This window comes from Pan paniscus, chromosome 7 (assembly GCF_029289425.2).
Source record: "Pan paniscus chromosome 7, NHGRI_mPanPan1-v2.0_pri, whole genome shotgun sequence".
In the NCBI taxonomy this organism is placed as follows: domain Eukaryota; kingdom Metazoa; phylum Chordata; class Mammalia; order Primates; family Hominidae; genus Pan; species Pan paniscus.
This window is the reverse complement of record NC_073256.2, coordinates 21,195,308-21,221,297: the sequence shown is the minus strand read 5'-3', so window position 1 is coordinate 21,221,297 and position 25,990 is coordinate 21,195,308. Positions and strand designations below refer to the sequence as shown.

Below are 25,990 nucleotides of genomic sequence, written 5' to 3'. Positions count from 1 at the left end.
GAATGGAAATAGAATAGACTACATCCATTTTAAAAATCTATTTAAAAAAAAAAACAAAGAAAAAGCAAATCATTTCAGCTGAGGAAAACCCATCACACTCCCTAAAATAAAAGCAAACACAAAACTGAAGAATATAACAAAACCCTTGAACTTGAATCAAATATTGTCAGCTGGTGCAGTGGCTCACACCAGTAATCCCAGCACTTTGAGAGGATGGAGTGAGTGGATCACTTGAGCCCAGCCTGGGCTACATAGTAAGATCCCATCTCTATAAAAAAAATTCTTTAATGCTGGGTATGGTGGCTCACACCTGTAATCCCAGCACTTTGGGAGACCAAGGCAGGTGGATCACAAGGTCAGGAGATCAAGACCATCCTGGCTAACATGGTAAAATCCCATGTCTACTAAAAATACGAAAAAAAAAAAAAATTAGCCAGGTGTGGTGGTGGGCGCCTGTAGTCCCAGCTACTTGGGAGGCTGAGGCAGGAGAGTGGCATGAACCTGGGAGGCAGAGCTTACAGTGAGCCGAGATTGCGCCACTGCACTAGGCCACAGAGCAAGACTCCATCTCAAAAAGAAAAAAGAAAAAAAAATTTTTTTAATGGCTGGGCATGGTGGCACATGCCTACAGTCCCAGCCACTAGGGAGGGCTGGGGTGAGAGGACTGATTGAGCCTTAGAGGTCAAGGCTGCAGTAAGCTGCAAATGAGTCACTGCATTCCAGCCTCGGCAAAAGAGCAAGACCCTGTCTCCAAAAACCAAAAAACAGAGCAAGACCCTGTCTTCAAAAAACAAAAACAAATACTGTCAAATGAGTATTTGGGGTAAAAATGTGTGTGTGTGTGTGTGTGTGTATGTGTATATAAATATAAAAGGGTTGAAGTCAAAGTGACTGAAATAAAAGATAGCTAAGCAGGCCCAACGTAAACATAATTGGAGTCCCAGAAGAAAAGCAAAACAACGAAGCAGAATATTTAAAACTATAATCCCAGAAACTTTTGCAGAAATATAGACCTGAATCTGTTGAAAAGGCCAAGCCAGAACTGGAATGATCAATTCAAAACATATTACAGTAAAGCCATGAGTCTTAAAAAAAAATCCTGGCCGGGCGCTGTGGCTCACGCCTACAATCCCAGTACTTTGGGAGGCTGAGGCAGGCAGATCACGAGGTCAGAAGATCGAGACCATCCTGGCCAACATGGTGAAACCCCGTGTCCACTAAAAATACAAAAATTAGCTGGGCGTGGTGGCACGTGCCTGTGATCCCAGCTACTCAGGAGGGTGAGGCAGGAGAATCGCTGAACCAGGGAGTAGGAGGTTGCAGTGAGCACAGATCGCGCCACTGCACTCCAGCCTGGCGACAGAGCGAGACTCCGTCTCGAAAAAAAAATGATAAAATAAAAAATATCCCTAAGGAGTCTCCAGGCAAAAAGATCAAATAATTTTGAAGGGAAGAAGAATTAGACTGGCATCAGATGCTTCAAAAATAACATACTAAGTTCCATTTCTGTTTATGCCTAACAAACCAATATACAAATATAGGTGAACTATAAGCTATACGTCCTGGAAATACAGGAAAAATAAAATAAAATAAACCAACTATGTGACAGCTTTGAAAGCTGGAGGGAAATAAAAGAAAAAGAAAGAACAGGCAAATTTTAAAAGGAAGCAAAAGAATCTGGGCATCACCACTTTTTCTGTCTGTCCCCTAAAGGCAGCCACACAGTCTCTGAGGGAGCTGGTGTGGCGCAGCAGGCACTCAAGCAGAAGCTCCGGCCTCCTTTCTCGCTGAAGAGACCAGGGGAAGGAGACTGGGCAGCTAGGGCTACTAGAGAAATGAGGTAAGGACTCAGGAAGTAAGAGAACCATAGGAGAAACCCCAAATTCTGAGTATAGAAGTTCAAGTCTCTGGCTGACCCCTGAACAACATGTGTTTGAGGCAAACAAATCAGCCTGCACCTGAGGCTTAAAGGGCGCATCTAAGCACTTGCCCACATAATGACAGTGTGCGTTTCATTTTAACGACAAGTTAACTGCTTGCTAAAACAAAAACCTCATGCTCTTTGCGACAACAGAAAAGAATCCAGAGTCTACATAGTATTTACAACGTGCAAAATACAACCTCAAATTATTTGCCATATGAAGAGCCAGAAAAATGTGACACACTTTCAAAGAAAAACAAAAACAAAACAGATACCAACCTCAAAATTATCAGACAAGGTCATTAAGACAACTATTTATAACTACACTCATTGAGGTAATAGAAAATACACTCATAACCGAAGACAGGAAAACCAAAGATGAGAAATCTCACATGAAAACGAAATAAAAAGAATGTATACAAAAACCAACTAGAAATGTTAGAAATCAAAAATATCTCAAATAAAGGTACTAAGTAGCAGAATGGATTTGATGGAGAAAAAAGTCAATGAACTTGAAAAAAGATCAATCTGAAGAGAAAAAAAAAGACTGAACAATAATGAAGAAGAAGGAGAGCACTATGGACAAATGCAAACGTTTAAAAGGTGTATTACAGAGAAAGGATTGGCAAACTACCTGGCTTTCTGCCAGACTTAAAGTTTGCTGTCACACAGACACAAGCATTTGTTTACTTATTTTCTATTACGCCTTTCACACCACAAGAGAGCTGAGCTGTTGAGTAGAGACCATATGGCCCGCAAAGCCTAAAATATTTACTATCTGTCCCTTTACAGAAAACTTTACCAATCCCTGGTATACAGCTAATTAGAAAAAGATATACAGCTAATCGGAAAAAATGAGGAGGAAATGGGGCAGAAAAGATAGATGAAGAAATAATGGCCAAAAACGAATCATATGTAGAAACACAGACAACTACACATTCAACAAGTTCTGTAAAATGTAAACAAAATCAATTTTAAAAAACCATATCGAGACACTTAAATTTCTGAAAGTGAAAGATAATGAGAAAATCTTGACAAAAGCCAGAGAAGGACCCTTTACTCTTTTTTTTTTTTCCCCGCTCTTGTCGCCCAGGCTGAAGTGCAATGGCATGGTCTTGGTTCACTGCAACCTCCGTCTCCCAGGTTCAAGTGATTCTCCTGTCTCAATCTCCCGAGTAGCTGGGATTACAGGCACACGCCAACATGACTGGCTAATTTTTGTATTTTTAATGGAGATAGGGTTTTACCATATTGATCAGGCTGGTCTCAAACTCCTAATCTCAGGTGATCCACCCCCCTCGGCCTCCCAAAGTGCTGGAATTACAGGTGTAAGCCACCGCATCCGGCCTGTTCCAACAATTAAAAAGGCAAGATGACAACGTATAAAATATAACCAAGTAGGATTTATCCTAGGACTGCAAGGTTGGTTCAACACACAAAACCCCTCAATTACACCACATTAATATAATGAAGGACAAAAATCACATGATGATCAATCATGCAGAAAAACATCTGACAACAATATCTAACTTCCTTTAATAATGAGAAACAAACAACCAAGCTGCAACAGAAGGGAATGGGAACGTCCTCAGCCTGATAAAGGACATTTACACAAACTACAGTTGCCATCATACTAAATAATGAAATACTGAAAGCTTTTCTCCAAAGATGAGCAACAAGACAAGGACATCCATTCTCACCACTTCTATTCAACACTGTGCTGGAGGTTCTGGTCAGAACAAATAACATGACATGACACGACATAACATAACATGCAGCCAGACTAGAAATGAAGAAGTAAATTTATCTCTATTTACAAAATTACACAACATTGCATATAGAAAATGCTAAGGAACCCACAAATATATTTAGAACTAATAAACAACTTCAGCAAATTTGCAGGGTATAAGATCAATATACAACAATCACCTGCATTTCTATACACTAACAGCTAACAACTTAAAAAAATTAAGAAAACAATTTCATTCACATGAAAATGAACAAAAAAGTTAGGAATAAATTTAACCTAGGGGGTAAAAAACTTGTACACTGAAAACTAGAAAGTATCACTGAAGGAAATTTAAGACATGAAAAAGAAACACATCCCATTTTCATGGACTGGAAGATTAAATATTATAAACACTCTAACACTTCCCTAATTAGAGATTCAATACAATCCTACCAAATCCCAGCTGCCTTTTTTGTTTTTGAATAAATTGACACACTGATCATAAAATTCATATAGAAATGCAAGGAACCCAATCAAAACAGCCAAACAATCTTAGCAAGGAACTCAAATCAAAATAGCCAAACAATCTTGAAAATGAAAAACAAGTTACAGGACTCGTACTTTCCATTTTCAAAACTTACTACAAATTTACTGTAATCAAAACCGTGGGCCGTGCACGGTGGCTCACGCCTGTAATCCTAGCACTTTGGGAGGCTGAGGCAGGGGGATCACCTGAGGTCAGAAGTTTGACACCAGCCTGGCCAACATGATGAAACCCCGTCTCTACCAAAAATGCAACAATTAGCCAGGCATGGTGGTGCATGCCTGTAATCCCAGCTACTCGGGAGGCTGAAGCAGGAGAATCACTTGAGCCCAGGAGGCAAAGGTTGAGATGAATCCCAGCTACTTGGGAGGCTGAGGCATAAGAATCACTTGAGCCTAGGAGGCTGAGGCTGCAGGGACCCAAGATCCAGCTACTGCACTCCAGCTTGGATGACAGAGCAAGACTTTGTCTCAAAAAAAAAAAGAAGATACCAACCCTGTGGACACCTTGATACTGGACTTCCTGCCTCCAGAGTTGTGAGAAAGTCCTTTTCTGTTGCTCAAGCGACCCATTCTGTGGTCCTTTGTTACAGCAGCGCTTGCTGACTAACACAATCTGCTTCATCACATTCTCTCTTGCTTCCTAAGTCCACCTTGCATACCCAGCTTCAGGACCTGCAGGCTCCTTTTCCCCCTAGGCAGAGTTAGGTATTATAGTATGACCATTTTTGAACCACAGAAATTGAGGCTGGAGGATGTCAAATTACTTGGTGAGGTAAGAGGCCGAGAAAAGATGAAAATCAAACTTTATCTGGTTCTGCGATCTGTGAAAAATATCTCCACACATTTTCAATACTAGATACTTAAGGAAAAAAAGAGACAAACTGCTTACTTTTCAACCCAGAGCACCGAAACAAGCTTTATGCCTCTCTTCTGAGCTTTGTCCCAAGTGCTCTGGTAGCCATCTTTGAAGATAACGTGAGTTACTTGTTTGTTAAAAGTTTTTGAAACCTGTAGACAAAATGCAGAAAACAAAATGTACATTACTGTTCATTCACAACTTAACTACAACTGATCAAAAAACCTCTACCCCAGCAATTCTGTTTCTCAAAATCTGACAGAGAAACACTCAAAGGAATGCATAACGCTGCTTAAAACATATCTGTTCCAGTTACAACGGTGAATCATACACACAAGTTCACATCTACTCCCTCTAAAAACCCTCTGAATTGTTATTGAAAGAATAGAGTTGGAGCCCTGCAAGGATAAAGAGGACAGAAGAGAAAATGTGGCCATGAGAAGGCACCACATTTTTAAAGATGGAAAGAGACATTTCAGAATAGCTTTCTACATCAAAAAAATAAAACCAAATGAAATTCAGAGGCAACAGAGTAAACAGAACACATATTTAACCAAATTTAAAAATACTTAATATTTTAAGATACTGTATCCATGGCTGGGCATGGTGGCTCACGCCTGTAATCCCAGCACTTTGGGAGGCCGAGGCGGGTGGATCACCTGAGGTCAGGAGTTCGAGACCAGCCTAGCCAGCCTGGTGAAACCCTGTCTCTACTAAAAATACAAAAATTATCCGGGTGCATGGTGGCGGGCGCCTGTAATCTTAAATGCATAAATACAAAGTAAGAAGGTTGAAAATAAGTGCAATCATTCAAAAAGTTGGAAAAATTCAGCTAATGAAAACCAAAGGAAACTGGGTGTGGTGGTTCATACCTGTAATCCCAGAACTTTGGGAGGCCGAGGCAGGTGGATAATGAGGTCAGAAATTTAAGACTAGCCTGGCCAACATGGAAAAACCCTGTCTCTACTAAAAATACAAAAATTAGCCAAGCATGGAGGTTCGTGCCTGTAGTCTCAGCAACTCGGGAGGCTGAGGCAGGAGAATCACTTCAACCCGGGAGGTGGCGGTTACAGTGAGCCAAGATTGTGCCATTGCACTCCAGCCTGGGTAACAGAGCAAGACTCCATCTCCAAAAAAAAAAAAAAAAAAAAAAAGAGATACTGTATTCATGCATCATGATCAGAAGATTATTTTTTAATAGGATCCTAAAGAGCTCTTGGAAATTAAGAAAAGATGACATAAGTAAAAAAATTTTCTACAGAAATATCAGACAATGAAGTTGAGAAAAGCTCACTGGTAGTAGAAGAGAAGAACCAGAAGAAGACGGACAACAGGAGACAAAAGGCAAGAACGTCAGGAGCTCAGACCAGGAGATCCAACAGCCAATCAACAGAAGTTAAAGAAATACAGGAATACACAAAATGGAGACAATATTATTAAAGAAATAATCAAAGAAAAGTTTCTCAAACTAAAGGATATGCATTCTAGATCAAAAAAATCCCCCACAGAGGCCCAGCACAAGAATGAAAACAGCACTACACCAAGCTTATCACAGAATTCCAGCATGGTTGGCGAAAGGGAAAAATATTAAAAGAGTGGGTAATCAAGGTGAAGAGGATAGAGACACATCACATGCAAACAATGATAAGTGACAACTGAATCAGTCTTATCAACAGCAGTCTGGAAGTGAGAAAACAATGGGAAATACCTTCAAGGAAAAATAATATTTGTGCTAGCATTTTACAGTCAGCTAAAATATTAGTCAAAGGTAACAGTATAATAAAGGCATGCTCAGACACTCATGGTGTCAAAAATTTTACCTTTTATGTACCCCTTCCAGAAGCAGAACTCATCTGCATAATTTTTATAGCATTCAATTATACTGAAGTAATATATGTACACTGCTTGGAAATATGAAGGCAAATACCAAAAGAAACAGATGATTTGAAAGTAGCTGTCTTTGAAAAATGGAAAAGGAAATGTACCGCAAAGCGCTGCTGGTTTCTCTTTCTTTTCATTGTGAATTTCATGGCACTGCCCATTAGTCTTTTTAAACAATAAATATGTATTACTTTTATAACTCTCTCTCTCTCTCAATTTCCACACCCCCATCAAGTCCATGGGAGCTATCCAGGCAATTAAGAATTACCGGGCTGAGATTCTAGATTAAGACTGACACCTAGAGAGATGAGTCTAGCATTTGAGGCCATTTTCCCACAAGGCTTTTATCAAATTTAGTACACACTAAACAGGACGAAAATTGAGAAGTCTCAAAGACACAAGGGGGTCTGATAAAACCCCTACACCTTGCGCTGAGACCCAAAGAGCTGCATCTAGATTAAGGGTGAATCAGAAGTGATAATGACCCTCACAGGCCTGTAGTCTGGTTTTAAATCATCTCAAATCCTGAAATTGGCTTAAGATAATCCTGGATTATGAGTACTACAAATACCCAAATCTGTTACGATGTTAACGACTGTTGATTTGTATTCACTATTCTTTCAACAGTTTGCCAATTTTTGAAATAACAGGTAAAACCAAAAAGATCTAAAAGATCTAAGATCTTAATGCTACCCTCAAACCACCTTGTCAACTCACTTGTCTAATGGCTTTTTTCCTATTCACAGTAATTCCTCCTCATCCCAAGTAAATGTTAGGCATGTGAACATGCAGACTCCCTCGGGTTCCTACATTCCAGTGTATCACAGTGGGCATGTCTCCCCTCCTGCAGTGCAGGCCCTGCTCCTATATTCGGATTCCTCCCCACTGACCTTTTAAGACAGGCATTAGGGAGGTCAAACAAGGTTCTTAGGGTAAAAAATTCAGTAGCACCCACTCTTTGCCTGGTGGTGAGCGCCTCTTAAGTTTTATACCCACAGCAGCTCTCTTGCTCCACTCTAACCTAGCCCTGCCTTCGATTATCTTTTCTCCCATTTTTAATGGTTCTCTTTCACTCAGCCTATCAGTCAGCCCCTCCCAAATGCCAGAAAAGGACATAAATAGGATTTGTTCATAGCTAAACTCCCTATAAGAGCACATTAGTTCCCCCTTATCCACGGGGGTTAAGTTCTAAGACACGCCCGCGTCCCGCCCCCGACCCCTCCCAGTGGATGCCTGAATCCTGAGCTAGTACTGAACAGGTTATATACTGTTTTTTCCTATATATACATATACAATGAAGTTTTATTTACAAATTAGGCACAGATTAACAATAATGATAACAAAATAAGGTAATTGTAGCAATGTATTATAATAAAAATCATGCACTGTGGCTGTAACTGTTGCAGTTTGGTGTGACTGCAACAGTAGCATAGTTCTTCACAATTTCAAGATTAGAAGATTTGTTCTCACTGTAGATCTTAGCAACTTCAACATACAATTTTTTTCCTTTTGTTAAAGTGGAGAACTTTCACCTTTTCACTTAAAGCACCTTAAGGCTTCTCTGGCATATCTGAATTGCCAGCATCACCACTCTTGCACTTTACGGCTGAAAATTAGGTCTGCCAAATTTAACCTGACTTGCTTGCTTTTGGTCACTTGCTTTTTGTTATTTATTTATTTATTTCTATATAGCTGCAAGTCATGCTATTAAATGCTATAACCTTCACTGGCTTCCTTATAAGATAACACTTCTGGTGGATATGTCACCACGGTAACAGTTGCTTAAGTTACTTTTCAGGAACTTGGGGCAGCACCCGTACAGTTCAAACAGGCTGCAACCACCAATTCTTCAACCAGGCCTGTGTAAATGCCCAAGAAATGACCTTTTGATATCAGGCCAAAATCTTCACCATCAGATCCTACTAGTGCCTATTTTTTTGGTTTTTGGAGACAGAATCTTACTCCGTCGCCCAGGCTGGAGAGCAGTGGTGCAATCTCGGCTCAATGCAACCTCCGCCTCCCAGGTTCAAACGATTCTCCTGCCTCAGCCTCCCGAATCACTGAGACTACAGGTGTGTGCCACCACACCTGGCTTTTTTTTGTATTTTTAGTAGAGATGGGGTTTCACTATGTTCCCCAGGCTGGTCTCGAACTCCTGACCTCAGGTGATCTGCCCGCCTCGGCCTCCTAATAATGCCTGTTTTCTAAACATGCATTCCATGAACCCCAACTACGCTTGTGCAGATCATGTACTTCATTTTTCCCCACAGCTTAGATCACCCTACTTCCCTAACTGATAAATATCCCTAAGCCTTATCTTTGGGAATGAAGATTTGAGTACTCTTCTGCCTCCTCGCTGGGCTTCCCTGTGAATGAATCTTTTCCCTTTTGTAAAACCCGTCATCACAGTGATCGGTTTAGTGTGCGTGGGCAAAAGATACCTACTTGGTATCAAGGACATTATTAAGTCAAATAGAGGCTACCTGAACATAAGCAGTACGTGATAGTAAATCTGATAACAGAGATGGCTATACTAAGAAACCTTGAATAAGGCAAATTGTTTGCTATCTCCATTTCCTCACAGCTCAATGGTTCCTGCCCATTTCACTGAAAACTGCACTAAGTTCAGCAATGACCTTACAGTGTTCAAATCCAAAGTACATTTGCCCATCCTATCTTTCTTGAACTTTCTGTAGTTTTTAAAAATTCTATCTTTAAAATTACTCCCTCCCAGTTCTGAAAGGCAATTAAAAAATTACTCCTGGCCGGGCTCGGTGGCTCACGCCTGTAATCCCAGCACTTTGGGAGGCTGAGGTGGGCAGATCACGAGATCAGGAGATTGAGACCATCCTGGCCAACATGGTGAAACCCCGTCTTTACTAAAAATACAAAAAAAAAAAATTTGCTAGGCATGGTGGCATGTGCCTGTAGTCCCAGATACTTGGAAGGCTGAGGCAGGAGAATCGCTTGAACCCAGGAGGCAGAGGTTGCAGTGAGCTGAGATTGCGTCACTGCACTCCAGCCTAGCGACAGAGCGAGACTCCGTCTCAAAAAAAAAAAAAAAAATTACTCCCTCCTTTGACTTCCACACTTGCTTTTTCCTTCTCCTGGCATTCTTCTCTCCCTCTGTCACTGGGTCCCTGCTCCCATCGTCTGTCCTTGAATACTGAACAACGCTCCTCTGTCACCACTCTTCATCCTAACCATGCCTGACATGGGACGACGTCCACACCTGTGACTTCACATGACCCCTATGGTCCTGACCCCCCAGACCATCATCTCTAGCCTTGAACACTCCAAGCTCCAGACTTGTATATCCAAATATCTAACAGATATTTTCAATATGCCCAAATTTACAATTTTTCCCTTAGAAACCTGTTCCTTTTCCTGTATTCCTCACTTTGCTTAATAGCACTATGCATCCAAGTAACCAGTGTAAGAATCTAGCATTTCATCCTAGGTTCCTCCTCCTCACTCAATGCCCACAGGCATTGAGTTCTGTAAGTCCTACTGTTCTAAATTCTTCACACTTTGGCTCTTTTTTCTCCCACCACTTACCCATTGCTTCGTCCATATTCTAAGTAAAAACTCCCAAAATAAGAAAATGCAAATGTAACTTTTTACCTATCAGAAGACTGTCATATGAATCAACAGCAAAATAAATGTCTTACCTTTGCCCCCATCTCCACAAGCTGTGTTGTAAATGTCTTTGAATAATTTTCTGTTCCATTGGATGACCACACTTCAACATAGGCCACTACATCTGAAAACAAGATATGAACATGAAATACACATTTGAAATTCCAGCATCCCCTGCCCAATAGATTTTGTTCTATTTATATTTAAGAGTAAACCGAGGCCGGCACAGTGGCTCACGCCTGTAATCCCAGCACTTTGGGAGGTGAAAGTGGGTAGATCCACGAAGTCAGGGGTTTGAGACCAGCCGGGCCAACATGGTGAAAACCCATCTCTACTAAAAGATACAAAAAATTAGCCAAGCATGGTGGCGGGCACCTGTAATCCCAGCTACTGGGAGGCTGAGGCAGGAGAATCGCTTGAACCCGGGAGGCAGAGGTTGCAGTGAGCCGAGATTGCGCCATTCCACTCCAGCCTGGGTGACAGGGCGAGACCCCTTTCAGAAAAAAAAAAAAGAAAAAAGTAAACCAAAAATTTATTCTACTGGCCAGGTGTGGTGGCTCATGCTGTAACTGCAGCACTCTGGAAGGCCAAGGCAGTGGGATCACTTGGGCACAGGAGTTTGAGACCAGCCTGGGCAACATAGTGAAACCCTGTCTCTAAAAAAAATTTTTTTTTTTAAATTAGCCACGAATGGTGGCGAGTGGCTGTAGTCCCAGCTACTGGGTGGGAAATGGGGGTGGGTAGGGTGGAGAAGCTGAGGTGGGAGAATCCCTAGAGCCCAGGAGGTAGAAGCTGAGTTATGATCGAACCATTGCACTCCAGCCTGGGCAGCAGAGAAAGACCTTGCCTCAAAAATAAGAAAAGTAAGTGAAGTTTCTTCTACTGGCTGAGCAAAGTAGCTCATGCCTGTAATCCCAGCACTTTGGAAGGTGGAGGCGGGAGGATTGCTTGAGGCTAGGAATTCAAGACCAGCCTAGGCAACACAGTGAGACCCTGGCTCTACAAAAAAATAATAAATTAAAAAAAAATAATAATAACCGGGCATGGTAGTGCCTGTAGTCCCAAGTTACTTAGGAGGCTGAAGCAGAATTGCTTGAGCTATTATGTGATCACGTCACTGCGCTCCAGCCTGGGCAAGAGAGTAAGACTCTGTCTCATAAATAAATTTCTACTGCAAGCCTTTTCAAAATAGCTTCAGTGGAATTTATTAAAATTTTAAGCAAAGAACAACTGTACCCATACAATACATGACAGTTTACATTCCTAAAATAAGTTGCTTTCCCCAAATTCTTAGGCTTAATTTTTCCAGTGCAGAAGCCTATTTTCTGTAAAGGGACAGATGGTAAATATTTCAGGCTTTGTGGCCAATATAGTATTTGTCACAACTACTGAACTTCATGGATGTGGCACAAACATAACCATAGGTAATATATTAACGGGCCAGCCTGTGTTCCAATAAAACTTTATTTATGGAGAAGGAAATGTGAATGTGATATAATTTTTCATTTGTCCTTTTTTTAAAATCACTTAAAAATGTAAAAGACATTCTTAGCTCGTAGACCCTACAAAAACAGGCAGCAGGCTAGATATGGCCTGGGGGGCACAGTCAGTGGACCCCTGTTCTAGTGGATATGCTCTTCTCAAAACCTGATGTTTAAAAGAATTTTCCAGGTGTGCCATTGGTCAATGATTGCGGGTAACGCTAAAAGAAAACCAGGTTAATTTAACAAAATACTAACATTAGAAAAATAGCCACATCTGATTACAGAGTTTGTATAAAGCCTCCAGCCTTTACTTTTGGCTATGAGGTTTTATGATTCCAGGCCCCACAATACAGGCCCCTTTTTTCTCACGGTCAAACTCTACAAGACACGTGTCCGCTATTCCCCTCTCCTGGGCTCTTCCAGGTGCACAGAGGGTGGGACTGCGTGCGGTATGATATACTGGTTAGGACAGCAGCTCCGGTCTAAGGCCCTGTCAGCACTGACTAGCCACACACGGGGAGAGTCACCTAAACGTCCAATGCCTTAGTTTCCCCCTGTAAAATGATGTAAGAGAGTTGATAGAGCGGTTAAAAAAATCAGACAATACCACACTAGCCTAAGCAGAGCGCCTGGCACACAAAGACTCCGCAGTAAAAGGCGGCTCCTATTATTGGAACAATTAGCATAGAAACTCAACTGCCGCCCCTCCAGGTGGGCCTCAGAGGGGGTCGAACAGGACCAGACCCAGGAGGGCCCCACACCAACTTCCGGAGGGCAGGACTCTGCCTGCGAGTGAGCCCCAGATCCAGGGACTAAGGCAGCAGGGGTGAAAGCAGGTAGGGGGAAGGCGGGATTTGGGGGACAGGGAGCATGGGGGAGGGAGCAGGCAGCGGGGGATTGAGGGAAACTAGCAGCACGGGGGTTGGGGGACAAGCAGTACGGGGGAGGAAGCAGGCAGTCGGGGGTTTGGGGGGACAGGGAGCACGGGAGAGGAAGCAGGCAGCCGGGGGTTTTGGGACAGGCAGCGGGGGAGAGAGCAGGCAGCAGGGGGTTTTGGTGGGACAGGCAGCGGGGGAGGAAGGAGGCGGCAGGGGGTCTGGGGGAGATAGGCATCGAGGGAGGGGCGAGCGGGGCTCCTCCCACGGGATCCCCCGAGTGCGCCAGCGACGAGGGGTGCCGGTCCTCAAACTCCCGCTGCTGGAGCAGGCAGCAGGAAGTACCTCACCTTTCAGGATGGGGGCCGCCATGACAGACGGCGGGATCCGGCCAGCTGGTCTACGCGGTGCTTGCGAGCCTGGCGGCGCGGGCGGGCACTGGGCATGCGCGGGGTGTGCGCGCCGCCGTCACCGCGCTCCGCTGAATCCGCGTTTCCGGGATTTCTCTGTAGGTGAGGCGGGAGGCTGGAGGGAGCTGAGCTCCCGGGGAGGGGGCCCGATTCCGCCTCGCCGCGCCTCTGGCTGCTGGGCCGTGGGTTTTTTTCTTCTCCTGGGAGTAACGAGAACGACGGCCCCTAACCCCTGAATTAGCCTTCTATTTCCATTAGTGACTTAGAAGCTACCCGGCGCCTCATCTGGGCTCACCTGAGCTGAGGATCAGGAAGGGGAGGGGGCACAGTCATTGCTTCGCGGGCGCTGCGGGACCCCAGCGGAACGCTTTGTGCGGACTTTCGGCACCGTTATGGCCCCTAGCCCGACACCACCTGGGGCTGGTGCGCCACGTTACTGTTCAGGGCCAGACCCACCGCCCTGCCTGCTCCGGGGAGCCGGACCTCCGATCCCGGGGATGGGGGACCCCGAGACCTCAGACCCAACGGAGGGGACTCTGATACCTCAGACCCCACGCGGGGACCCCGAGGCTTCAGACCCCCACAGGGTGACCCCGAGATCTCAGACCCCCGCAGGAGGACCTCCAGACCTCAAATCCCCCGTAAGGGAGTGAAAGAGACTTCGGATCCCTGAGGCAGCACATCCCTGTAGGGGCATCCCAGGACTCAGGTCACCGCGGGGTGAACCCAGACCTCACATTCAGGCAATCCCCAGGACGCCGATCGGCTGGCACTACCCACTGTCCTGGCCACCCCCCCCCCTGGAGCTCAAAGGCTTGGCCCTCCAGCTGCTCCACCCTGCCGGCTCCCAGGCTCAAACCTGCAGCCCGCGGATCCCCTGCCCCAGAAGCAACCATATTCGCGGGAGGTTACCTGACTGATCCAAGGTGATACAGCTGGTAACTGATGGAGATGTTGGTAGTGAAATTCATGTACTTTTAGTTCTTTCTATGGAATCTAGAGGTAGAATACATGTACAAGAATATCAACTACCGTCTACTCAGGTCTCTGTTTCATCTGTTTATTCATTCACTCTCAGCTTTTAATAGGATCCAATGAGCCCTCTGGTTCTGAAGAATTGCCTTGAGTATAAGCAGCCTCAAAAAACCCACTTCCTAGGCTCAGTCTTTGATCAATATTTATCATTATCACCAGTTATTGTTCTAATAAACTCTACTCTGGAAATATGGTGTTATGGTTTACTTGGGAGTGTGAGTTCAGGGCATCATTGAAGACTCACGTACTTTTACTGAGAAAGTGACATTGATCTCTGTAGATTTAGAATTAAATGATATGATGAAGTATATAAACCAATTACTTTTGGTCAAGGTGGTGAAAAAAGTCTGGTATTTGATAGATTCTTCAGCTCCACGATCACAAATATTTTCTCCTAGGATTTCTTCTAGAAATATTACTGTTTTAGGTTGTATATTAGGTCTAGGTTCTACTTTTTTTTTTTTCTCTCCAGGCAGGGTCTCACTCCGTTGCCCAGGCTGGAATGCAGTGGTGTAATCACAGCTCACTGCAGCCTCAACCTCCTGGACTCAAAGGATAAGATCTGCTTTTAATTAATTTTTGTATACGGTATGGGATAGGGACCAAAGTTCATTTTTTTGCATGTATACATATCCAAATGTTCCAGCATCATTTGTTAAAAAGTTGTTTTTGTCTCTACTGCATTTCCTTTGTGGTTACATCAAAATCTGTGTTGCATATGTATGTGTTTCATTTTAGGCTTCCTATTGTGTTCCATCGAGCTATTTGTCTTTTTGCTGCCAGCACCATGCTGTTTTGATTATTGTAGCTATATAAATAAGTGATGAAATCAGGTAGTTTATGTCCTACAACTTTATTTTTATTTTTCAAGGTTATTTTGTATCTTCTAGATTCTTCAGATTTCCTTTTAAATCTTAGAGTTGACTTCTCATTTTGCACAAAAAAATACTGCTGGGATTTTGATTGAGATTGTGTTGACTCTACAGATGAATTTGCGGAGAATTGACATTTTAACCATATTGAATCTTCTGACCCATTAACATTTAAGTCTTTTAAAATTTCTCTGGCCAGACGCGGTGGCTCACGCCTGTAATCTCAACACTTTGGGAGGCCAAGGCGGGCCGATCACAAGGTCAGGAGATCGAGACCATCCTGGCTAACACAGTGAAACCCCGTGTCTACTAAAAATACAAAAAATTAGCCTGGCGTGGTGGCATGCGCCTGTAGCCCCAGCTACTTGGAAGGCTGAGGCAGGAGAATGGCATGAACCCGGGAGACAGAGCTTGCAGTGAGCAGAGATCTTGCCACTGCACTCCACCTGGGGCAACAGAGCGAGACTCTACCTCAAAAAAAAAAATATCTTATAACTGTTGTTAGATTTTAACCTAAGTATTTGTTTTTTTATTTTGTTTTTCTTTTTTTCTTTTTTCTTTCTTTTTTTTTTTTTAGACAGGATCTCACTCTGTCTCCCAGGCTGGAGTGCAATGGTGTGATCATGGCTCATCTTGAAGCCTCGACCCTCCTGGGCTCAAGCTATCCTCCCACCTCAACCTCCTGAGTAGCTGGGACTACGAGTACACATGAACATGCCCAATTAATTTTTTAAATTCTTTGTAGAGGCGGAGTCCCACTATGTTGCCCAGGCTGGTCTCGAACTCCTGGGCTCAAGCAATCCTCCTGCCTCAGCTTCCCAAAGTGTAGGGATGACAGGCATGAGCCACTGTGCAAGGTCTTGTGTTTTTTGATAATATCGTAAAGGGTGATTTTTTCATTTGTTTCTGATTGTTGCTAATATATGGAAATATAGTTGATATCTGCAATTGATCTCATGTCCTGAAAACTTGCTAAATCTGCTTAATAATTTTTTGTACATTCAAAATGATGTTCTACAGGTAGTCGTATTGTCTATGTTGGAAGGAAAGCTTTTCCTCGTTCAATGTGGGTCCTGTGTCTGAGGACCTGCAAATTAACTGATAACAATAGGTTAACAGGAGAAAAGACAAGGTTTAGAGTAACTCACTAAATAGAAATAAAGGTTTATAGATCCACTTAACAGAATGTGTTGGGAGATTTTGGAGTTTCAGTGGGAAGTTGTGGAAGGTTCTTTTGGGCTTTCGGATGCTTATGAGAATGGGCAATCTGTCTCTACAGTAGTGGAATTCACAGGAAACTTCCTCAGAGGGAGACCAATGGCACCTGTATTTTCTGGGGGCTCTGCTTTAGTGAAATAAGGGAAGTTCAAATAAAATTTCTTGATGCGTCTTTCTTAGGTCAAATATTTTCACAGTAAAATTATCTTTATACCAACTTTTAGGGCCTGAATGGTCCACACATTTCTCCATCTGAAACTTCCCTAGAAATTTCATTAAAAAAAAAAAGAAGCTAAGTTGATTGCTGTGGGGAGATGATTTGAGTTAGAAATTGTAAGATGAGAGATCTGTAAAAGGGGGAAAAACATAGATTAGAACAAGGAAACAAAAACAATGATTAATGTTCAGAGCAGACGATAAACCCAGTCTAGAGGGTAAGCCAGTTACGAAATTTTCTAGATGTTGGGCTCCAGCCATCTTTAGTGAGGATGGTAGTGGTAGGTAGTGTCGCCATCATGGTTATTTCCTAGAGCACAGTCTGGAAGATGCAGGTGTTCTGGGGAAATATTTGAAAGACCCAAGTGTTGTGATAAGTCTTTTGAAGTTTCTGTCTAGCCATCCAGCTTCAGCTTGCAAGGCTTTGAGAAGGAAGCAGTTTTAGTTCTCAGTGACGTCAAGTCAGTAGAGTGGGAGGAAAATTGGAAATACTGATTACTGACAAAATGTGTAAGATGTCAGGATCCAGGTTTTCTTTTGTTTTTTGTTTTGTTTGTTTGTTTGTTTTTGAGACAGAGTATCACTCTTGTTGCCCAGGCTGGAATGCAGTGGTGCAATCTCGGCTCACTGCAACCTCCGCCTCCCGGATTCAAGCGATTCTCCTGCCTCAGCCTCCCAAGTAGCTGGGATTGTGGGCTAATTTTGTATTTGTAGTAGAGATGGGGTTTCTCCATGTTGGTCAGGCTGGTCTCGAATTCCCAACCTCAGGTAATTCCCCGGCCTCGGCCTCCCAGAGTGCTGGGAGTATGGGCGTGAGCCACCGTGCCTGACCGGCAGGATCCAGCTTTTAAAGAGGTAAAAAAATTGCTCAAAGACAATGAACAAGACTACAGTCTGATAACTCACACAACTGGGTTATAGTTTGCCATTGAAACATAAAATTTCTCTGTATAATTACTACCACTGAGATCAAAGATAAACAAAGTAAGATTACTCTTGTTTACAAAATAAGTCTTGTCTCATTAAATTTGGCCTGATCATTTACATAAGTCCAGCAAGAATGATAATTGACCACAGGAGCCTTTTTAGGTTTGCTTGGCTGGAATTTTTATAAGGAATCTCAGATTAGAGTTTTAAGACTACACCTACACAGCTAGGCGTGGTGGGTCACGCCTGTAATCCCAGCACTTTGGGAGGCCGAGGCGGGTGGATTACAAGGTCAGGAGTTCGAGACCATCCTGCCTAACCCAGTGAAACCCCATCTTTACTAAAAATACAAAAAAATTAGCCGGGCGTAGTGGCGGGTGCCTGTAGTCCCAGCTACTCGGGAGGCTGAGGCAGGAGAATGGCCTGAACCTGGGCGGCAGAGTTTGCAGTGAACCGAGATTGCGCCACTGCACTCCAGCCTGGCGGACAGAGTGAGACTCCATCTCAAAAAAAAAAAAAAAAAAAAAAAAGACTACACCTACACTATCTGTAGTTTCAGATAGAGAAATATGGGGATCCATTCAGACCCTAAAACTTCTGCTCTTCTTGAGGTTTCCAAAACATCTTAAGGCCCTGGGCCTGCCAGTAAATGACCCATCTTACTCACCTGTAAGCCTGGAACCCTGTAAGTCAGGTAAGGCACCAGGTCAATTATTTCAAGAGAGCTTTGTAAGCATTGGCTCCATCAAGTCAACCTTAGTTTCTTAAAAATGTCTGGTCACGTCTAATTCTGTGCACATCAGTCTCAAATATGACCTTCTAGTCAAAGTCTTGGTAACATAATCAATTTTTCCAAATAATGTCCTTTTTTAAGGAGAACAGATTCTTCTTGAATTTATGCAAACAACTATATTGCCATGAGAATAGGAATATTCAATAAGAATTGACAAATTTTAGAGGAAGCAGGGAGAAAAAGATAAATTTTTCATTTCTACTTATGAAAGTTTATTAAATTGTTATCATTTGTGGATAGCTTAAGAGAAAAGAGAAATCAAAGGATGTATCACAACAGTTTGGGGTTTTCAATTATTTCCCCAGAACACTTGCATCTTCCAGGCTCTGCTCCAGAAAATAACCATGACTCCAACATACCACTACCATCCTCACTAAAGACGGAACCCCACATCTAGAAAACCTCATGACTGGCTTGCCCTCTGGACTTAAAAAAACTGGGTTTATATTGTGCTCTGAACATTAATCATTGTTTTTATTTTGTTTCCTTGTTCTAATCTATGGTTTTTCCCTTATATTCAGGACATAGAACATTTAAGAACCAGCAATGTTTCAAACAAAGGCCTTTTAAAAAATCATAACCATTGTTCATCAGTCACCTCAGTTCCATATGATTAATTCTGGTCTTGCTTGATCTTGGATTAGCAGTGTCATGAACCCATCAGCTTTTCAACTAGAGTTCTGGAAATCCTTCCTCAGTGCAGTGGTATGAGATTAAAGTTATTTAAGCAATGTCATCAGAAGCCTGTACCCCACAGTACTGTTACAGGCCTTTCCATGGGTCTTAGAGAAACAGTCCTTTTTGTTGAAGATGAAGTATTCTGGCTAATAACTGATCACTAGAGCTTTCAGGAAAGTATCAGAGTAAAATAATAACTGTAAATGACAAAAAGCCAAAAATGGCCATGGTAAAGATCGGATGAAGTTTTATTTTAATTCTGTTAACAAGGAAAATCAGTTTTTTTGTGGCATACATTTAAAATCATAACTGTAATCATGACTGATAATATTATACCAGGACATATTATGGTTATTAAGGGCATTGACAAATTTCTAGGAACTTCATTCAGTTTCTGAAATAATAACATTTATCCATGCAAATACCACCTAAGGAAGGTTAAGTATCTTTTCTTGACAGTGAGTGCCTCCCATGCAATTTAACATATTGAGTAAACCTAGTTAGTTTAACATCTCTCTTTTTACAAAATGAGAGAACAAATATTTTGAGATTTTCTAGGGACTCTTTGGAAAATCTCAAAGTCAGTTCAAAGTTAAAAAAATTTCATTTAGAATTTCATTTGGGGAAGTTTTCAAAAATGCCAAAAGCTTTGAACACTTGATTAAATAGGATCACAGGTCACTGTGAAACAACACTTAATTATCCATTTAATTAAAGTGACAATAAAAATAGCCATAGGAGATTCTATGATTGTAAGAAAAAAATAGCTTTTTTTTTAAGGTGAGAAGATTTAGTTGTCTTAAATAATCAAAGACATGATAAAGCACCAGAAATTATTCTAATAAAACACAGTCACTGATTTCTAGGTGGTATTAATGAAAAAAAAATGTTCTTAAAGTTGTTGAAACAGTAAATACTTTTTTCTTTTTAATTTAAGACAGGAGTTTTATTATTACTCAAATCAGTCTCCCCAAGGAGCATCCAGGGATCAGAGTTTTGAAGGATATCTTGGTGGGCCGGGGGCAGCCAGTGAGTCAGGAGTGCTGATTGGTCAGGTTGGAAATGAAATCACAGGGAGTCAAAGCAGTCTTCTTGAGCTGAGTCAGTTCCTGGGTGGTGGCCACAAGATCAGATGAGCCAGATTATCCATCTGGGTAGTGCCAGCTGATCCATCAAGTGCAGGGTCTGCAAAATATCTCAAGCACTGATCTTAGGAACAGTTTTGGGAGGGTCAGAATCTTCTAGCCTCCAACTGCATGACTCCTAAACCATAATTTCTAATCTTGTGGCTAATTTATGAGTCCTACAAAGGCAGTCTAGTCCCTAGGCAAGAAGGAGGTTTGTTTTTGGAAAGGACTGTTATTCTCTTGGTTGTAAACTATAAACACTAAGCTAAGTTCCTCCCAAAGTTAGTTCAGCCTATGCCTGGGAAAGAACAAGGACAGCTTGGAGGTTAGAAGCAAGATGGAGTTGGTTAGGTCAGATCTCCTTCACTGTCCCAGTTACAATTTTGCAGTGGCTGTTTCAATCCCTCCCTTTGGTTTTTTTGTTTGTTTGTTTTTGGTGCGATTTCGGCTTACCGCAACCTCCACCTCCCGGGTTCAAGCAATTCTCCTGCCTCAGGCTCCCGAGTAGCTGGGACCACAGGCATGCACCACCACGCCTGGCTAATTTGTTGTATTTTTAGTAGAGATGGGGTTTCACCATGTTGGTCAGGCAGGTCTCGAACTCTTGACCTCAAGTGATCCACCTGCCTTGGCCTCCCAAAATGTTGAGATGATAACCATAAGCCACCGCTCCCAGACTCCTTTTGGATTTTATAACACCTTAATCTTAAGGTGTTGGCTAATGAAAATTGAAAAAGGGCGAAGGCTGCTCTAACTTCTTCCTGCCGATCAGAGGCATAGTAGGGGTAGGCGTTGACCCCCAAGTGAGGGAAGTGGAACCGCTTTGCAACTGTGTGAGCGTACTCATGCAGGCCTGGCTGGGGTTCCAAGGCTCGCATGGCAAAGGCATTAGTATTAACATCTATAGTTTTAGTACTGCATTTGAGGGAACAGTGACTATCAGGTAGATAATGAATACTAGGGTGAGGAGTGCAATTCCCAGTTTCAAAAGCAGATTTGAAAGCATTAGTTTGGGGACTTATAGCCCACAAAGAATTTAGGATTTAGTCCAAACTGAAGAAAAAATTCAAGAACAGCTAACAACAGGTGTACTGTAAGTTTTGGTTTTTTTTAGACGGAGTGTCACTCTGTTGCCAGGCTGAAGTGTAGTGGCAAGATGTGGGCTCACTGCAACCTCCACCTTGCGGGTTCAAGTAACTCTCCTGCCTCAGTCTCCCAAGTAGCTGGGACTACAGGTGCATGCGCACCACCACGCCCAGCTAATTTTTGTATTTTTAGTAGAGATGGGAGTTCTCCATGTTGGCCAGGATGGTATCAATCTCTTGACCTCGTGATCCAACTGCCTTGGCCTCCCAAAGTGCTGGGATTATGGGCATGAGCCACCACGCCCAGCCTATAAGTCTTTTTTAAGTATAATTTTTCTCTTTCCAATCCTCATTTTTTTTTTCTTTTTTTTTTTTTTTTTTTTTTGAGACAGAGTCTCACTCGGTTGACCAGGCTGGAGTGCAGTGGCACAATCTCGGCTCACTGCAAGCTCTGCCTCCCGGGTTCACGCCATTCTCCTGCCTCAGCCTCCCGAGTAGCTAGGACTACAGGCGCCCGCCACCACGCCCGGTTAATTTTTTGTATTTTTAGTAGAGACGGGGTTTCACCGTTTTAGCCAGGATGGTCTCGATCTGCTGACATCGTGATCTGCCTGCCTCGGCCTCCCAAAGTGCTGGGATTACAGGTGTGAGCTACCACACCCGGCCCCCCAATCCTCATTTTTATTAAAAACAAATAATGATAGGACTGATTGGTTTGCAAAATAAACTTTTATTGTACTTGGCCTGGTTATTTGCATAAAGCACAGCAAAAATAATTATTTTTCACATAGGATTTTTAAATTGGCTTTGATGGAGCTCTGTTCTATAAGGAATCTCAGATAAGACTTTTTAAAAGCTGAGCCCTGCCATGGGTTTATACCGTCAAATATCTATGAGTTAGGTAAATTATTCTTCTCTTGAGGTGCCAAGATAACTTGGGGCTCCTCGGCCTGTTAGAAAGTGACATTCTTTACTTATCACAGGTCAGAAACCTTATACAGGGACTGTGTAAACAAAATATGAGGCCAGATTTCCCAAGAGCCTTTTATTGGCTCTGTAAATCAACTTTGATTCCTTAAAGAAAGCATGCCATTCCAGTCAAAGCCTTGGTAAAATAACCAGTTTCTACAATCGTGTCCTGTTACAAAAGAAAACAGATTCTTATCATGCTTATGCAAATGTCTATACTACCATAAATTGAGAATACTCACAAATAGTTCCCAAATTCTGGAGAAGTCAGGTAGAAACAAATATGCTCCAAATTTTGTTCACAGGAGTATATTTTACCAATTGTTAAAGGCTGTAAATAGCTCAAAAGATAAGTTTTCTTAGCTCTGGATAACAAAAAGGATCAGCAACATTTAAAGCAAAAAAGTAAAAAAAAAAACAAAAAAGGTTACTTCAGTCTATTAGTTCTGTCCATTCAGTTAACTTTTCTTCTGCTTCATATCCATGAACATTTCAGCTCTGCATGAGAGCCCTGAAAGTTTTTCCCCCTTATACTTATGTCATCATCATCTCCAAAGTTATCAGAAACTTGCATTCAAGAGTACCTGTCAAAGTTTTATAGCTGATTATAAAACCACCTTCCAAAGTGGATCAAAATGAGACAATTGTCTGTGGATGACAAAAATATTTTAGGGCAGCCACAGTTAAAAACACAATTGGGCTGCATGCAGTGGCTAACGCCTGTAATCCCAGCATTTTGGGAGGCTGAGGCAGGCGGGTCATGAGGTCAGGAGATCGAGACCATCCTGGCTAACCCAGTGAAAACCCATCTGTACTAAAAATACAAAAAAATTAGTCGGGCATGGTGGCAGTTGCCTGTAGTCCCAGCTATTTGGGAGGCTGAGGCAGGAGAATGGTGTGAACTCGGGAGGTGGAGCTTGCAGTGAGCCGAAATCACGCCACTGCACTCCAGCCTGGGTGACAGAGCAACATTCCATCTCAAAAAAAAAAAAAAAAAAAAAATTGACAAGGAAATTTGTTACCTCTGTGACACACAATAATTTAACAATACAATCATAATTATTACTGATAACATATACTGAGGCATATCAGAACTATAGGAATCTTATAATCTTATACAATTTTGTAATACATACTAATAACATATTTATATAAATATAACCCAAAGAAAATTAAACACTATTTTATATTTGACAATGTTTCCTGCATGATTTTAATACATTAAATAAGCTGAATATGTCTTTTTGGACTTTAGGCAACTTAATTTTTTTTTTTAACTTAGAATTTGATCTTGAGAGGTTTGTCAAATAGCAAAGGTTTAAAAACACTGGATATCACAAAATAGAGTCCCAGGTCACCATAAGTTATTCAATAGCAAAAATGATAACTCTAAAATTTTAAAGAAAAACCGTTACTCTGATAAGAGACTTAACTTTCCAAACAACCAGACCCAATGAAGATAGCATGAGGCCCAGTGAAGAAAGACTTTATTAAAGACTGTTGAGGTAGGGAAGAGAGATTGGGCTCAACTCTGAATTCAGCAAATTCAACTGGGGATTTCTGGCCATTGAACAGAGTGAGAGGTCATTGGATGGAAAATTACAAAAAAGAGACATCAAGGGTAGGCAGATTCTTACTAGACCAACTGCTGTAGTCTGAATGTTGGTGTCCCCCACAAATTCAGATGTTGAAACCTAACCCTCAGTGCAATAGTATTAAGAGGTAGGGCCTCAGTAGTAATAAGAGGTGGGAAGTGATTAAGTAATGAGGGCTCTTTCCTAATGAATGTGATTTTTGCCCTTAACAAGAAGTTGAGAGGAGCAGTCCTTCTCCCTTCTGCCATGTGAGGACACAGAGTTGACCCTTTTCCCATATAAGGACACATAGAAGGCACCATCTATGAAGAACAGGCCTTCACCAGACACTGAATATGCTGGTGCTTTGCTCTTGGACTCCCTAGCCTCTACAGTTGTGACAAATAATGTCTGTTGTTTGTAAATTTCTCATACTAACATATTTTGTTTTAGCAGCTTGTATGGACTTAGATGGAAATTGATAGCAAGAAGTGGGGTGCTGCTGTAAAACAATACCTAAAAATGTAGAAGTGGCTTTGGAATTGTATAATTAGCAGAAGTGGGAAGAACACTGAGGTGCACATTAGAAAAAGCCTGTATTGCTATTGATGGGTCATAGAAGGCGATTCTCATAAGGCCGAGCGCAGTGGCTCACGCCTGTTATTCCAGCACTTTGGGAGGCCGAGGCGAGCAGATCACAAGGTCAGGAGATCGAGACCATCCTGGCTAACACGGTGAAACCCCATCTCTACTAAAAATACAAAAAAATTAGCCAGGCGTGGTGGCAGGTGCCTGTAGTCCCAGCTACTTGGGAGACTGAGACAGGAGAATGACATGAATCCAGGAGGTGGAGCTTGCAGTGAGCCGAGATCGTGCCACAGCACTCCAGCCTAGGTGACAGAGCGAGATTCCGTCTCAAAAAATAAAAAGGCGATTCTCATAAGGGCTCAGAAGAAGAGAACTTTAGAAAAAGCCTCAATCTTCTAAGACATTACTTAAGTGGTTATACTCAGAATGTTGGTAGAAATATGGTCAATAAAGGCAATTCTGATGAGGTATCAGAAATGAGGGGCATGTTATTAGAAACAGGAGGAAAGGCCATCCTTGTTATAAAGTGGCAAAGAACTCAGCTGAATTGTGTTGGGTCCTAATGTTTTGTGAAAGGAGGAACTTAACAAGCAATGAAAGAGGGTGTTTGACAGAAGAAATCTTTAAGCAAAGTGCAGCATGGCTTCTCCTGATTGCCTATAGTAAACTGCCAGGAGGGAAACAGATTAAATACAAAATGTATAATAAATTATTTATATCAATTATGAAGAAAAGCCTCAGTCACTTCACAATGGAGAAACATAGCAGACACCACCTTTCAAAAGCAACCAAACGTCACCAGTAAAGGGACAAAGAGACACCACGTGCCTCATGATATGAAGCACTGAGAAGCACACATCACTTCTACTTCCAGGGGGTTCCTGCCAAGAATGCAGAACCCAAATGGAATTCCGAGAAATCATCACACAAATCCAAACAGAAGGGCTTTCTACAAAATAACTGGCCTGTATCATTCAAAAACGTCAAGGTCATAAAAGACAAAGAAATATGAGAAACTGTGGCAGCTTAAAGGAAACTAAAGAGACGTAGCAACTAAGTGCAATGTGTGATTCTGGACTCAATCATGAAACAGAACAAAAAATTAAAAGTATTTTCTTTTTGTTTTTAAATGGAGTCTTGCTGTATCGCCCAGGCTGGAGTGCAGTGGTGTGATCTCGGCTCACCGCAAGCTCTGTCTCCCGGGTTCTCGCCATTCTCCTGCCTCAGCCTCCTGAGTAGCTGGGACTACAGGCGCCCGCCACCACGCCCAGCTAATTTTTTTGTATTTTTTAGTAGAGATGGGGTTTCACCCTGTTAGCCAGGATGGTCTCAATCTCCTGACCTCGTGATCCACCCGCCTCTGCCTCCCAAGTGCTGGGATTACAGGCATGAGCCACCGCGCCTGGCCAAAAGTATTTTCTAGGAGGAATAGTAATGAGACAATTAGCAAAATGTGGAAAAGGTCTGTATGTTCAATAGTAGTGTTTTATAAACGTCAGTTCTCTGATTTTGATCATTATAGTGTGGTTACTTACCAGAATGCCTCATTTTAGGATAATACACACTG

At 42.3% G+C, this 25,990-nt stretch overlaps 1 protein-coding gene across 12 annotated transcripts in view; it reads right to left on the bottom strand.

The window, feature by feature from the left end:
• The window catches only part of MCPH1 (microcephalin 1), a 270,092-nt gene extending 252,542 nt beyond the window's left edge, over positions 1-17,550 (bottom strand). For 4 of the 12 annotated variants that reach the window (XR_010112893.1, XM_055107253.2, XM_034965554.3 and 1 more), the window contains exons 1-3: positions 13,282-17,550; positions 10,605-10,696; positions 5,086-5,204 (exon numbers count right to left, since the gene is read on the bottom strand). Coding sequence is in view for 11 of the 12 variants with exons in the window: in XM_055107253.2 (XP_054963228.2) it covers positions 5,086-5,204; positions 10,605-10,696; positions 13,282-13,303 (233 nt within the window). In the remaining variant the exon portion in view is untranslated. Of the gene's footprint in view, positions 1-5,085; positions 5,205-10,604; positions 10,697-10,947; positions 11,832-13,281 lie in introns of those variants that run through there. The other 8 variants (XM_055107252.2, XM_055107254.2, XM_055107255.2 and 5 more) reach the window with 8 other exon arrangements.
• Positions 17,551-25,990: the final 8,440 nt, after the last annotated feature.